Source organism: Caloenas nicobarica, chromosome 2, assembly GCF_036013445.1.
Source record: "Caloenas nicobarica isolate bCalNic1 chromosome 2, bCalNic1.hap1, whole genome shotgun sequence".
Classification (NCBI taxonomy): Eukaryota; Metazoa; Chordata; class Aves; order Columbiformes; family Columbidae; genus Caloenas; species Caloenas nicobarica.
Genome location: NC_088246.1, coordinates 113,734,106 through 113,747,359, shown reverse-complemented (window position 1 = coordinate 113,747,359; position 13,254 = coordinate 113,734,106). Strand labels below are relative to the sequence as shown.

Genomic DNA, 13,254 nt, shown 5'->3' with positions numbered 1-13,254 from the left:
TATCATAGCACAGATAGATGGAGAATGGGTGGAAAGAAAGAAGAGAAAACCAAATTGAACGCTTCCTTTCCCAGCCAGCCTGGGAGGGATTCTGAAAAGTGTGAAGCATATTTGAGGCAGTCATTTTGGGTTCATTTTTAATGTGGTTGCAAATGGTGTTAACAAAGCTCCAAATGCCTCCATCCTCCTTTCCCAATGCAACACATTTATAACTCCCAGCTCTGTGGAATATCCTAATTAGCTGTCAGACTTTTATAAATCTCCAAAGTGTCTATTAATCTCTGTCTCAACATCGCCAAGGGAAATCATACGTGAGTCTGCATCTGGTCTGGAGACTTGTCTACACAGCATAAGCTTACTGCTTGTGTGCACAGGTACAGGAGCAGAATTAAGACATGCGGTTTCCCAGCAAGGCTCATTAGCCCAGGCATGTGCCACTAACATAGCTAACCTGCTTCCCTGGGTACCTTAATCTGGTATCTGTTTGCAGAGTGCTGTACACATATAATCAAAACTCATGCTAGTGCTGAGCCCCTGAGATCATTAGACATGTAATATAAGTTTGCAGATATATACTTGGGCTAATGTTTTCCTTAGGCTGCAACTCTGCCAAAGTACCAAGCTCCAGAGGCACCATCAACACAAATCATACCAGGGAGAGTGCTTAATTTCCAAAATACATGTTAATAATCTATCTGTGTGAGACTGTGTGTGTGAGATCACACAGGTTTGGTTTCATTCTCCCATCTTTCCTTCCTTCCTTCGTTTCTTTGTGCCCGTCTCTTTGCTCAGACTGAGTTCTCTCCCTCCCCAGCGCCTGTTAAATCAGTCTCCCATTCTCTAGCTCTCTTAATGGCTTTCTTACTGTCATCTCTTCTCCTCCTCCTTCTAGTTCCTTGCCTGATCCTAATATCCCCTCCTGCACCTGCTTTCCAGTTCTCATCTCTTTGCCCTACTATTCCCAGCATAGTCAGTAAGAGTTTCCCTTCCTTTCTGTTTAGTGCCCATCTCATCAGACTCAACTGTATTTGGCTTGCCTGGCATCGTGGTGAGGCAATCCTCTCCTCTGTGCCCCCCAGGTGCCCACTTTGTAGCCAGTGTCACCAAGCCTACAACACCATGGCCAAGAGAAACTCATTACAGGTGGTAAAAGCAAACCTGCACTGGTTCTCCTTCCTTCCTCCTCACCTTGTACCCTGGTTTCCATGCAAACAAAAGTGTCCACACTGCAGGACTGGGGCTGAGGTTTTACCACGGCAGGCACCGCTGGGTCAGCCAAGGCACAGACTGAGTCTATGGGAGAGAGAAACTCTCTGCTCCAGGGTCTGATGCCAGGCACTGCCCAAGGCAGACAGGGAGGGAATCCAAGGGAGGCAGATCCAGCTTTAGGGACAGAAATCCCAGCAGAAAACACTTGGAAAGAGCCCAGGCAGAGTGAAATTAAAAGGAAGAGATGGAGTGAAGCAGAGTATGCAATGGCCTCGCCGCTGGGTTGGGCAATGATGTGGTGCAATCGCTACAGTCAACTACAAACGCATTGTTGTCAAATAAATGGTGAGAAACATTAAAGGCAAACTGGATCCTTCATGTTATTGCATGCTTTGGCTGGCCCTTGCATGTATGTGATCATGACCAGAAAAGCACCTTTCTAGATGTCTTTTCCTCTGTCCCTTTTCTGGAAAGGGCAGCTGCAATGAGAGTCGTGCTGCCTTCTAAGAGTAAGGGTTGAGTCCTGATACTTCATAGTGGTACAGAGGAGGGAGCTCTCAGCTATCCAAAGCAGAGATGATAACTGTGAGATGAATAATTTGATCTAAGTGGATCCTGTAATTGTCTGCTGTTCTCAGGTTGCTAACACAACACTCAAACCAATTTACTTCAGTTGTTTTCTCTTCCAAAAACTTGAACAGACCAAGCAGAGCCCCAGTGAGAAGTGTTTCACTGAATAACGCCAATGGTGCTTTTAGACCAGTTTCCTCTTTCAGCAATGATTAAGAGAAGGTAAAAAGAAAGCTTATGTAGACAAATGTTTCCCCTGATAAATCCTTTTTGGTTTCAAGCAAACGCCTGGGTACATCCTGAGCCAGAGGTTGTATCCTGGCTGTAGCAGCAAGCTTACAATTTATTTATGTATGAATATGGCACTTTCTTTTGAACCTGTTTTAATCTGCAACTTTATAACGTCTTTTGTGCTTACAGGTTGCTCTGCATGAGAAATAGTGAAAAATTGGTCCTTGTTCACTCTCTGCATGTCTTTCTCTGTTTTATACATTAACATTAGATGCTCACATTTACCTCCTTCCCAAGGTAAGAGCCTCAGTGTCTTACCTTCTCTAGGCGGAAGGTATTCCACACCTCCCACTACCCTCCTTGTTGATCTCTGACCCTTCTCTAGTTTCAGACTGTACTTTTTAAGATGAGAAGAACTGCACTTAGTACTTCAGCTATGAGCATACCTTGGATTAACATACTGACACAACATACTTTGTTTTATTTTCACTTTCCCTCACAGCTGTTCTGAAATTTCGAATTGCATCACAACCACATCAGGGCATCCAGTTGGTGTTTTCAGAGAGGTAACCAGAGTAACTCCAGAATCTCTTTTTAGAATTGCACTGCATAAACCAAGAGCTGAGATGAATAAGTTTTAAGCAGTGGAAATGTTTCTCTTTTCCAAATCCTCCTATTGTCTGCTTTTGTTCAGACAGAGCTGTGAGGAGCCTAGTAGGAATGCATTTTCAAATGAAGATCTTTGCATGGGAAAACAAACTAGTCACTATTTCTGTCATGGTTTATTTCCCTGTTTTCCTCTTTGTTATTACTATTTCTTCCTCTCCAACACAAAACCCAAACCCCGCCCATAACCATTATTTAGGTAGCCCGAAGGAGGACTCTGCTTTCTTGAACCAGATTCTACAATCTTGCCCTTTATTTTAAAATGTTCCAACCTTTTACCTGATATGTGGAACAGAATCTCCCCAGAGGAGAAGGAGCAGGGTATCAGTGCTCTCTAGTTTCACAGGGAGGAACAGTATCATGACCTTTTAACAGCTTTCAGTCTCATTTGATATGCCCAGCTAGCATATGTATGTTTTTTTTCAGGTCAGATACTATCTGTACTGCCTTATCAAGGTTGGTGACCCAAGACTACTGTCCTCATTTCTTGATGGTTTTCAGCATGTTAAGATATCAGTGCCAGCATTTTCCTAGTTTCTTGGTAGAGTCACTGAATTGGAAGTTGTGTGACTGTAAATGCTAAAGGCACAGATATTGCCCTGCAGAGATGTAAAAAACTGATTGCCATTAGTAGCTTTTCCCTCTAGCCCAACAGAGGAACTAAATACAAAAACATCGTGCAGGGCCACTGAAACTCCCAATTAGAGGTTTTGTTTTGATTGTTTTTCTGAGATAGAAATGTACTTCAATATGTTGACACTCTCACTTTATTCCAACAGCAGGAAGGGATGCATTTGTTATACACAATAGCTGTGCCAACTGTATCTGCTGGAGGAGCTCCATTAGCCAAGAGGCATTTTCCAAGCTCCCTTTCCAGCACCAGCTTCTTTCCTAATATGCAATGTTTGAATTTACTCATCGTAAAGAGGAGAGAGTGGTTGACAAACCCAGTTACAGGAGAGGGGGAAAAAGAAAAAAAAACGATTTTCAGAAGAGAGCTCTTTAGAGCCACTTTCTAAAGACAAGAGGCGCGCTCTGGTGACTATATTCATTTTAAGTTGCTGACAGATTTGTCACAGGTCCAGGTAATATTGCTGGCAATAATCACACTGTTCCCTAACAGAGCTTCCACAACAAGTTTTTTTAAGGGGGAATTGTTTCCACATAGCAAGTCTCATTAAAACAATTTCCATGCTTGGCTATGACGTTTGGAAGTCACCTTCTTAACCCTCACGTATAAAAAACCAAAGGATAAGCAGTGCCAAGATCATGGTCTTCTCATGTTTCTTAAAGTGTATTATTTACTCAGCCCTGTCCTGATCCTGGTTACAATATTGTTCAGAAGAGCATTCACTCTTACTGTCTGGCAGTGTAATTAATTGCAAGGTAGTAAGGCCTCTCCCCTCTGTTTGCCTGGTTCACCTGAGTTATGCCATGTCTTCTTTGCTATTTTGCTTGACCTGCGAAATATATACAAATGCCTGAGCCACACCAGTAGCTTCTGTTTTCTCTCTAAGCAAGTCTCTGGCTCATTCGGTGGCCAACAACCTGTGAGTGACACAATGGGATTATCTGATGCTGCTGTCCAGGAAAATAACACAGGGACAAGCAAGTTTGAGCAAAGGCAAATGACTGAGCTTCCAAAAAAAAGAGGTAAGCGGGTTTAATCCATCGGTCCCATTTGACAGGCCTGTAGTGCTATAAGCAGCTTGGGCAGACGTGACTCAAAGCTTCTCAGAAGCACATGGACGAAGGAGCAATGCCATGTGAAGAAAGTTCTCCCACAGGATCCAACTTGCCCACATCAGCAGTCCCCAAGGACAGGGCAGGGAAGAGGACGGGTGGCCAAAACAACTGATTTTGGGAGAGAGCTGCCTCACCTTGCCTGTACGGACCCTGCCCACTCTTTGAGGAACGAGCACACCCCGCTTCTCCCGGCTCTGCGGAGGCCAAAGAAGCCACATTCAGGTAGATGTGGCCCCATGAGCTGGTACGGAGGGGGAGGTGTGAGGTGGCAACCTGTACACGGTGACAATTGCTTTCTTTTAGGAGCCCAGAGCTTTGCAGCTTTGGTAAACTGTACTCAGCAAAGCTGCAGGCTTCTTTACTTGCTCTTGGTTTTGCCAGTTTTTATTTCTCCCCTTTCACTTCTTCAAGCTGTCATGGTGTGAAGAAGGCTTGAAACGTGGGGAAGGGACATCCCACTTGCAAAGGGAGCCATTTTTGTCCTCTCAAAAAGCAAGTTACATCTCCTTCAAGCTGTTTATGTCTCTGCTCTGGGCATGTTTTCCACTTGAGCAAGGCTCTAGTGTCAGAAAATTTGGTTCAGGTCAAGGTCTTGCAGGTTCACTTGTCCCTAGTCCTTCTCCACAGCTTTCCCATGACGAATTCCTCACATAGCAGTAACTGCATGTCAACACTGTCGCTTTGTGAACACTCTCCTCTGTATGGTGTCTACAGAAAAGGATGAGACTTAAGCTATGCAGGTATACTAAAGTTTAGCAGAAGTTATTTCAGGTAAAAATAAGAAGTGACTGGAATAAAAGTTTAGGATTTTAGTAGTATTACTTTTCTTCTTGGACTTAAAAGGGTTCATCCACAAATCTATATCCATTATACATAAATGTAGATTTGATATTAAAATCCAGTGATATGCAATAATCAATTGTTAGCTGAAGAATTTTATCTGGATTTGGATTAATGTGTGCATTCAGGTTTAAAGCAACCACCGCAGTTGTAGATCATTTAGATACATTTCAATTCAGGGCCTTTTCTACTTTTTGAAATTGAAAGTTTTTTAAGACTTTTTTTTTTTTTTTTTTCCCTACATCGTTCCTTTCATACAGATGAAATCAGAAAGTCTTTTATTTACTCAATTTATTTTAGTAACACTTTTTGTCTCTACATTATTGCTTGAAGTGTTCTGGGCTATCTGGGGAAGACAGTGCAAACTTGGAAAGAATTATTTTAAATTGGCACTACATCTAACCAAATAGTCTCATTATTTGTTCTGTTTTACCTCTTGCAAATTGCAGCAAAAGGGGCTGCAAAAACCAAACAAATACCAACAGAGAGGCTGTATTAACCATAAAAGTATGTTAAATACTGAGGTCATAATTCAGAACTCTACTGTCTCATGTTTTAATGAAGTTTTGTGCAAGAGACGTAGCTCTAATCTCCTGAGTCCTAGTATTACATAGCAGCACAGAATTTCTGAAACATCCAACACAAGGACAGGATCACATTAAAAAAGAAATTACAGCTAAGACATTCTTGTGTCTAATTGCCAGGATAGTACATCAACTTGTTGGCAACTCTTGTACTACAGAGCAGCTTGGAAGTATCACCAAATATACAAAAGCTATTATCTCAAACAAAACCTCAGGGAACCTGGAAATGCTTTAGGTTGTCTCCCAATTAAGCATTTCCATTTCCTTTACTATTACTTTGCTGATGGTAGAGGAGCTCTTGGTGAGAATACACAAGTTTCAGAAGAAACTCATCTGACAAACCAGAGTAAACAGGACTCAGAAGCAGGTTTTTTTAAAACCATTTTTTGCAACTTCAAGTCATGGTTCCATTTCTCATGGAAATTCTACATTTTTATAAGAAGAAGGGGGCTTTGGGTTAGGGTCAGCAACAGCACGTAGGCACAGCTGTCTCACTGCAGACATTTGGAATATCTTCCCCTACCTAGCTCTCTCTGGAAACATAACCCTCAGCCCCAGTATCTCCAGTTTGCTTCCCTTCATCAACAGGTTACAAATTAGCTTCTCTCTGCTGCACTCAGTGGTTAATTATTTGAAACAAGTGAACTTTTTTCAACAGCAAAGAACGGATATTACCCGGCCCAAGACAGTGAAGTATTCAAGTCATTCATCTGGGCTCTAACAGCCTGAGGTTCAAATTCCTGAACAGACCCTGGTAAATAGAGATTAGACCCTGAACTTCTTGAAAGTCAAGTGTAGGCTCTAATCACAAGGTATTGTTTACTGCAGTACAGGTAGTCTTTCCCTCAGTGATTTTGGCAAAAATTTCAGCTTCATCCACAATCCTTGGAGGATATTCCGTTTTCAAAATCTCAATTTTCTAATGGACACGACTTGATCAGTTCTGCTAATAATGCTCTACATTGATATTAATATATCAGCAAGCAGATGTTTTGGGTTATAATTTGTTGATCATTTTCTCTACTGCTAACAGCTGCTCTAATCTTACTTTAATATTCCCCTCATTTCTGTAAATGTCTGAGATACATGTAAATAATGTTATGCTATGATATCTAAAATATTCTGCTAATGTAATTGCTTGAGCAATATTTATTATCTTAATCAGACAAAAAACATGGCAGCTAAGCATAGTTGCTCTTCTAGTGCAAGATAAACACTTAAGGGTATTCCTACCTTCAAAATAGTGCACCTCAACCACGATACAGTGTGAAAATTTCAACTTCTTGAAACACTCAGCATAAAAGTGAAACCATTAGGCCAAAGAACAACTGTTTAATGATATATGGACATGTCAGCTCAAGCTTGCATGAATGGCTCCAAGTTCTTATACTCCTCCAACCCAGTCAGAAAAGAACCAGACTCAAACCAAAAGCTATCTCAACACTGCATATTAAATTCAGTTGTGCTAATACGGCTAAACCAACTTCAAAGGAGAGGTGGCTCATGCCTGACCAGTTTGAAACATGAATATCTCATCATTCAGCCACATCAGCATTGCCAGTGCTCTTCTTATGCCGATCCAACCATCACACATGAATTAGTCCAACAAACTAAGGTGACCACAGTCCTTCCCATTGCCAAAGCCAAAGGAAACCACAAAGCCTAGAAAATACATCGACACCAAGTTATAGAGACAATTTCTGTGGAAGAGGAGGAGAGTGTTACCATTGATTTCAAGGGGAGGCAGTTGGACATTTTTGTTTCAGAATATTGTTTCAAAGACAGATTTACTTACCCGAGACTGTAGGCCTCAGATCCCAGCCTGTAGGCTGCAGCCAGCTTGTTGATGGATTCAGATCCATGGCTGTAGGCAGCTGAGCTCTTGCTGAGGGACTCAGAGTCAAGACTGTAGGCAGCCGATCTTTTACTTTGTGCGGCAGAGTGATCATAAGCTGTAGATCCGTAGCTGTAGGCTGCTGACTCAAGGTCGTAGGCTGAAGAGCCATGACTATATGCTGCTGAAGAGTCAAGGCTGAAGTCTGCTGCAGATGCATGGCGATAGGCTGCTGAGCCCCTGGCGTAAGCTGTAGATCCTTGAGCATAGACAGCAGATTTGCTCTTTGTTTCCTTTTGGTACTGGCTTACAGTCGACTGCAGCGCTTTATGGCGGTACGCGCGGTCATAGTGCTCATGGTGTCTTTGGTAGAAAGGTAAAGACATCATGAGTGTCTTCTGATTTTGTTTTTACTGCACGTTTCTGAATGTAAATATAGAAGGACAGTGTCTGGAAAAGAACAGATCAAATATAAAGACATGTCAAAGAAACTCCTGATTTAGCATACAAATAATATAGAAAATAGAAGCTAATACAGAACTTCAAACTCCAAAAATCTAAAATCAAACACAATAAATGCAGGGTTATTGTCGTGGTTGAGACGGACAAACGACAGGTTATCTTTTTATGATGCATTGTAGACTTTAAGATAGGTTTGTATTTAGCTTTCAAGACACTAATATGTCATTCATCAGGAGCAGAAAATCTTGCACTATTGTGTCCATCCATTTGTAGCTGGCCTCCCTGTTACTGCAAACTACTGAAGGTTTACATGCTCAACTTCTCCGCTCATTACTGCCAACTAATCATAGAATCATAGAATCATTTCAGTTGGAAGAGATCCTCAGGATCATCAAGACAAACCATAACCTAACTTAACTCTGGCACTAAACCATGTCTCTAAGAATCTCATCTATACACCTTTTAAACACCTCCAGGGATGGTGACTCCACCACTTCCCTGGGCAGCCTGTTCCAATGCCTGACAACCCTTTCCGTGAAGAAGTTTTTCCTAATATCCAATCTAGACCTACCCTGGCACAGCTTGAGGCCATTTCCCCTCACCCTATCGCTTGCTACTTGGGAGAAGAGACCAACACCCTCCATGCTACAACCTCCTTTCAGGTGGCTGTAGACAGCGATAAGGTCTCCCCTCATCCTCCTTTTGTCCAGGCTGAACAGCCCCAGTTCCCTCAGCTGCTCCTCATAATAACGTTTTTTGTGCTCAGCTTCTTCAGAGGCAGTGTAAATTTTTTTGTTATATGGCAAAAGAGAGAATAAAGTAATAAATTATTTTAAAAGGCATGAGCAATTCCAACAAGGCTATTCAGTACTTGGCAAGCTGAAATAAAAATATATGAACATTTCATTCATTTTTGTAATAAAATTTTCAGATTGAATTTAATATTCCCTTTAATATTTTAACAATTAATTAAAAACATTAAGATTGAGAAGGGTGTCACCTTTTTCTATAAACACGTATGAAATTGATCATTGTGTGACACCAGATATCCGTTTAAAATGGCTTATCATAATTTTACAGTGTAATCAGGGATATAGTCTATATGCAATGACTAAAATAATATCATGCTCCTCCATCCAGGTGACATTTTTTTAACCTAGAATGTCATGTTCAAGATCATTAATAAACTTTCACCAGATGAGATCTCCATCTAAGTTTTTCTTTGCGTAGTCATCAATAGATTGTCTTGCAGTCAGTCAGAGTAGGAAATTTGATCAGGCGAGGAGTAGTTCCCCTCTCAAAATGGAATGAGGGTTGCGTGCAGAAAGGATTTCCCTTGGGTTTTTTTCAGCTGGTAATTCAGTGTTTGTTTTGTTATTCTTCTATTTTGCTGTTATTAAAACAGCTCTCTTCTGACATGCAAACTTGCCTCTGCTAATCCCTGTGAAAACCTTTCTTTCTCCTGGCACTGGTGATTAGTCTTACAACATGGCTAGGATTGTCCCTGAAGAGGTGCCTGCTTATGAATAAAAATGAGCTCCATTGGGGGAGTGATTAGAAGAATTTAAAGATCCCAAAACAATAGTAGAAGGTGTTTGTTATTGTGGTAGGGATTTTTGGGTTTGGTTGGTTGGTTGGTTTTTCATTTGGTTGGGTTTTTTTTTCTTTTTTTAATATAACTCACAATAGGAGACTTGTTCTGCTTCTGATTTTGTTCATGTTAATGAAACAACTTACCTGACGTTCTGATATAAAATGCGTTTACACAGCTGGAGAGTAATCTCAGTTTCATGAAAATAGATTTTTTTTCCCCTGGTCTTTATGCTGCCTAGATTTCAGTCCTTGTTTTTTTCTTTAGTAGTTTGTTCAGAGAGCAAGTCAACAAATTGCAAACTATTCTCTTTGGTAACTGCCCACATACTCACCCAGACTAAGGCAAGTTACAAAAAAAAAAGAACCCGATGTTTCAACCTCTTTATATTTCGGGTCTCTCTCAAGGGAACTGCCCTTTGTATGATAACAGATCACTTGTTTGCAGGAAGTCAACAAGAAAGAAATTCAGAAGTCTTTAAGTATGTACAAGAAATTGCTGATATCCTGAACTCAGTGAAACTATGACTTCAGTGAGACTAGGTTATCCATTTACCTTATTTTTACCTGAGGAATGGGGAGGAATGGCAAAGAGCATTAGCCTTTTGTTCTCTAGGGCAAAAACTGATGTTCCTCTTTAATTCCCTTATTTATCCTGCTGGCTATTTTTTCATGTAAGTCTAAAGAACACAACTATTCTGTCTATTATCCTTGTTTCTAATACCTATCAATGTTTTGTCTTGTTTATTTCACTTTGTTGGCCCCCAGTAGTACATCGTTCCTCTTAATTTGCCTAGTTTCAGAAGATTTCTTCTCCATTTTTCTTCATTGTTTTCTCTCCCAGCTCCGCGGAGCTGGGTTTAGGGTTGGAAGCCATCATGAACTCTGCTGAGTGAAGTTAAGACGTGCAGATGAGTCTTATTTTGCACTCTGAAGGGGAAAGAACACGCGAACATCCTGTTTTCCTTCTGTAGAGTACTACAGTTGTCTCCCTTCGTCTTCACCAGCTTTATTTGCAGCGTTGGCTTGTTTCGTCATGGACACAACACACACAACGCTAACAGCCATTTAGTCATGTTGCCCAGGGATTCCCGCAACCTTCCAAGCTTCACAGTAAGGGAGGTGATCCAAAAGTATAAATCACTGCATGTGTTGCCCATCAAGGAGAAGTTAAATGAGGCATTTCATTTACATCTTATCAGGGAAAAAGAACAAGCAGCGGACGGACTTAAAGTTAGCATATTTAAAACGTACAAAGTCAACCTTTTTCTTCCAAACATAAAAGGTGCGGCCCTCGCTGTCATCAGGAGTAAGAGGAGGAGTCTACAACAGGAGTAAGAACTACAGCAGTAAGAGAGGAGCTGGGCAAGGAGCAGCTCTCCTGGTTCAAATCAAAGGCCAACTCTGACTCACATCATGTAAGAGGAAACTCCTTTTATAGGTATTTTGTCATGCTATGAGCTGTGTTTTATATTTCCTCTGAAACATCAAGTGTTGCTCACAGGTCAGGATTGGTTAGTTACAGTAGTCTGATCAGATATAGGAGTCTGACGCTAGTGGAGATTACAAGAAACTCTGAACCTTGTAAGGATTTTGCTCTTATTTGGAGCACTGTCTGATTATCGAATTCAATGTCATCTGTTAAGTTTTATAAAATCCATGCTATCTGTACCTACTTAGTTTATGTCCACTAACCAGCCCCCTTTAGTGTAGGATTTCATAACTGCAGAGCTTGGCCTAAAAATATTAGTGGCCATAGTTAGACGAATATGCAGGGTTTGGAGCTATATGTTAGCAGCTGTTGAACTGAATTTCCAGAATGACTGCTGAGCAGACAGGCAGTTCTGAATTTGTTCATAGGATGTAGCTGCACATTAAAGGAAGTTATTTTATTGGCATTACCTGTTGCGCTGTTTACCAGTCTGTGTCATTCATTAAATATCTACTCCTTTAATCAGTGAAAATAATGAAACAGATAAAAACCACAAACTCCTGTAAGCAGGAAAAAGCATAATATGTCCTTCAGCTCAGTCAATGGCTTTACAGATCACAAGACATGCTATACAACTAGAAAATATTTAGTTTACACGTTCTCTAAGCCCAAAGGAGGTTACACAACAAATTCCTCCTGTATCTAGTAAACCATGCTTCATTTGAGAGTACCGTGACAATATGCAAGGATAGTTGAGTTGATAATAAGCAAACCCTTGCACTACTTTATTTCACAGCTGAACTCTCAGATGTCTTCAGTTCATATACACAAGTGCCTCAAATAACTGCTGAGCTGAGAAGAATGAAGGGAGCTACTATCAGCTCAGCATTACAGATTCAGATCGAAAATAATTGAACACATAAAATCTTCTGTCATAAAGGAACACTTACCAGGGCCCAAATGATCAGCAGTGATTGGGATAGCTCTCAAGTGGATGAATCGCAGAAAAATACAGCAACGATGGAGCCAGCAAAGAAAGAGGTAGTCAGGACGAGGGGTAAGGATTGAACTTCAAGCTCCAGAACAAAAATAATGCCTGCAGTCAGTGGAATGTCAGAGCCCCAGTCCAGACCTTTTATGGCCAGGGGTGTGATAAATATAGCATCGAAGAGGGAGAGAGACAGAGACAGACACCGATACCCTGTGCTATCTCTGTGCAAAGACACGATGACAGCAGCTTCAAACTGAGAGCTCTCCCTTTTAAGTATCTTCACTACATTCACTATAAAATCAGCATTCCAATTCAAAATGATTTCTAGGATTTTTCCTTAGCTAAATCAAATTTATGAGAGAAAAAAAAAATCATGTCATGAACCAGAAACTAGGAACCAGTCCCTGTATTGACCTTTGTCATGGTACAAGAATATGAATGTTTTATGGGTTACTTTCTTCTTTTTTGCTGTTGTTAAAGCCAATCCACAGTGCATGTAATGCAGATATTTCAACTTAATGACAGACAAGCTAGAGCAGTAGCTAGCAGCAAAACTCTATAAAGCCATACAATGTGTTACAGTTCAATAAAAATGTAGTTTCTTTGTTCTATTGACAAGGTGGTATATTTTTATCATCTCATTTAAGATAAAATACTAAATTAAAAACATGACCTCATGAGGCTTCTCCATAGATATAAACAATGCAGCTCTAAGAACCAACTTTTGTTTCTCAATTAAACAGTATTACCTCTAGGGATAATTAAATGGGCTTGTCTTCCTTCACTTTGCTCACAGCATTTTGGCATAGAAATATACAATCAGTGTGGCTGAATATTAAACCAGAACAACTTGTGTCATGTGGAAATAGTTTCATGTGTGGAATACACTGTGACTTCATTGTAAATATAGATTTTTCTCTGCAGCGTACATTTAACTTTCAATACAAGTGATTAGTTCACTTTATTTTGCACATTTGCATTGACAGAAATATTAACCTCGACTCTCAGTTTGTGCAATAGCCACTTTCCACTGCACTCACTATGCAACGCAACTGGAAACTTTTCAGACCTTCCTTCTCTACTGAGGTCTTCCCCTTTT

At 40.7% G+C, this 13,254-nt stretch overlaps 1 protein-coding gene across 1 annotated transcript in view; it reads right to left on the bottom strand.

Annotated features, from left to right (window-relative positions):
• MYOM1 (myomesin 1) overlaps positions 1-12,266 on the bottom strand; it is a 72,142-nt gene extending 59,876 nt beyond the window's left edge. The window contains exons 1-2 of the mRNA XM_065628789.1: positions 12,115-12,266; positions 7,642-8,130 (exon numbers count right to left, since the gene is read on the bottom strand). Of these exons, the coding sequence (XP_065484861.1) occupies positions 7,642-8,069 (428 nt within the window). The 5' untranslated portion in view covers positions 8,070-8,130; positions 12,115-12,266. The remainder of the gene's footprint in view (positions 1-7,641; positions 8,131-12,114) is intronic.
• Positions 12,267-13,254: the final 988 nt, after the last annotated feature.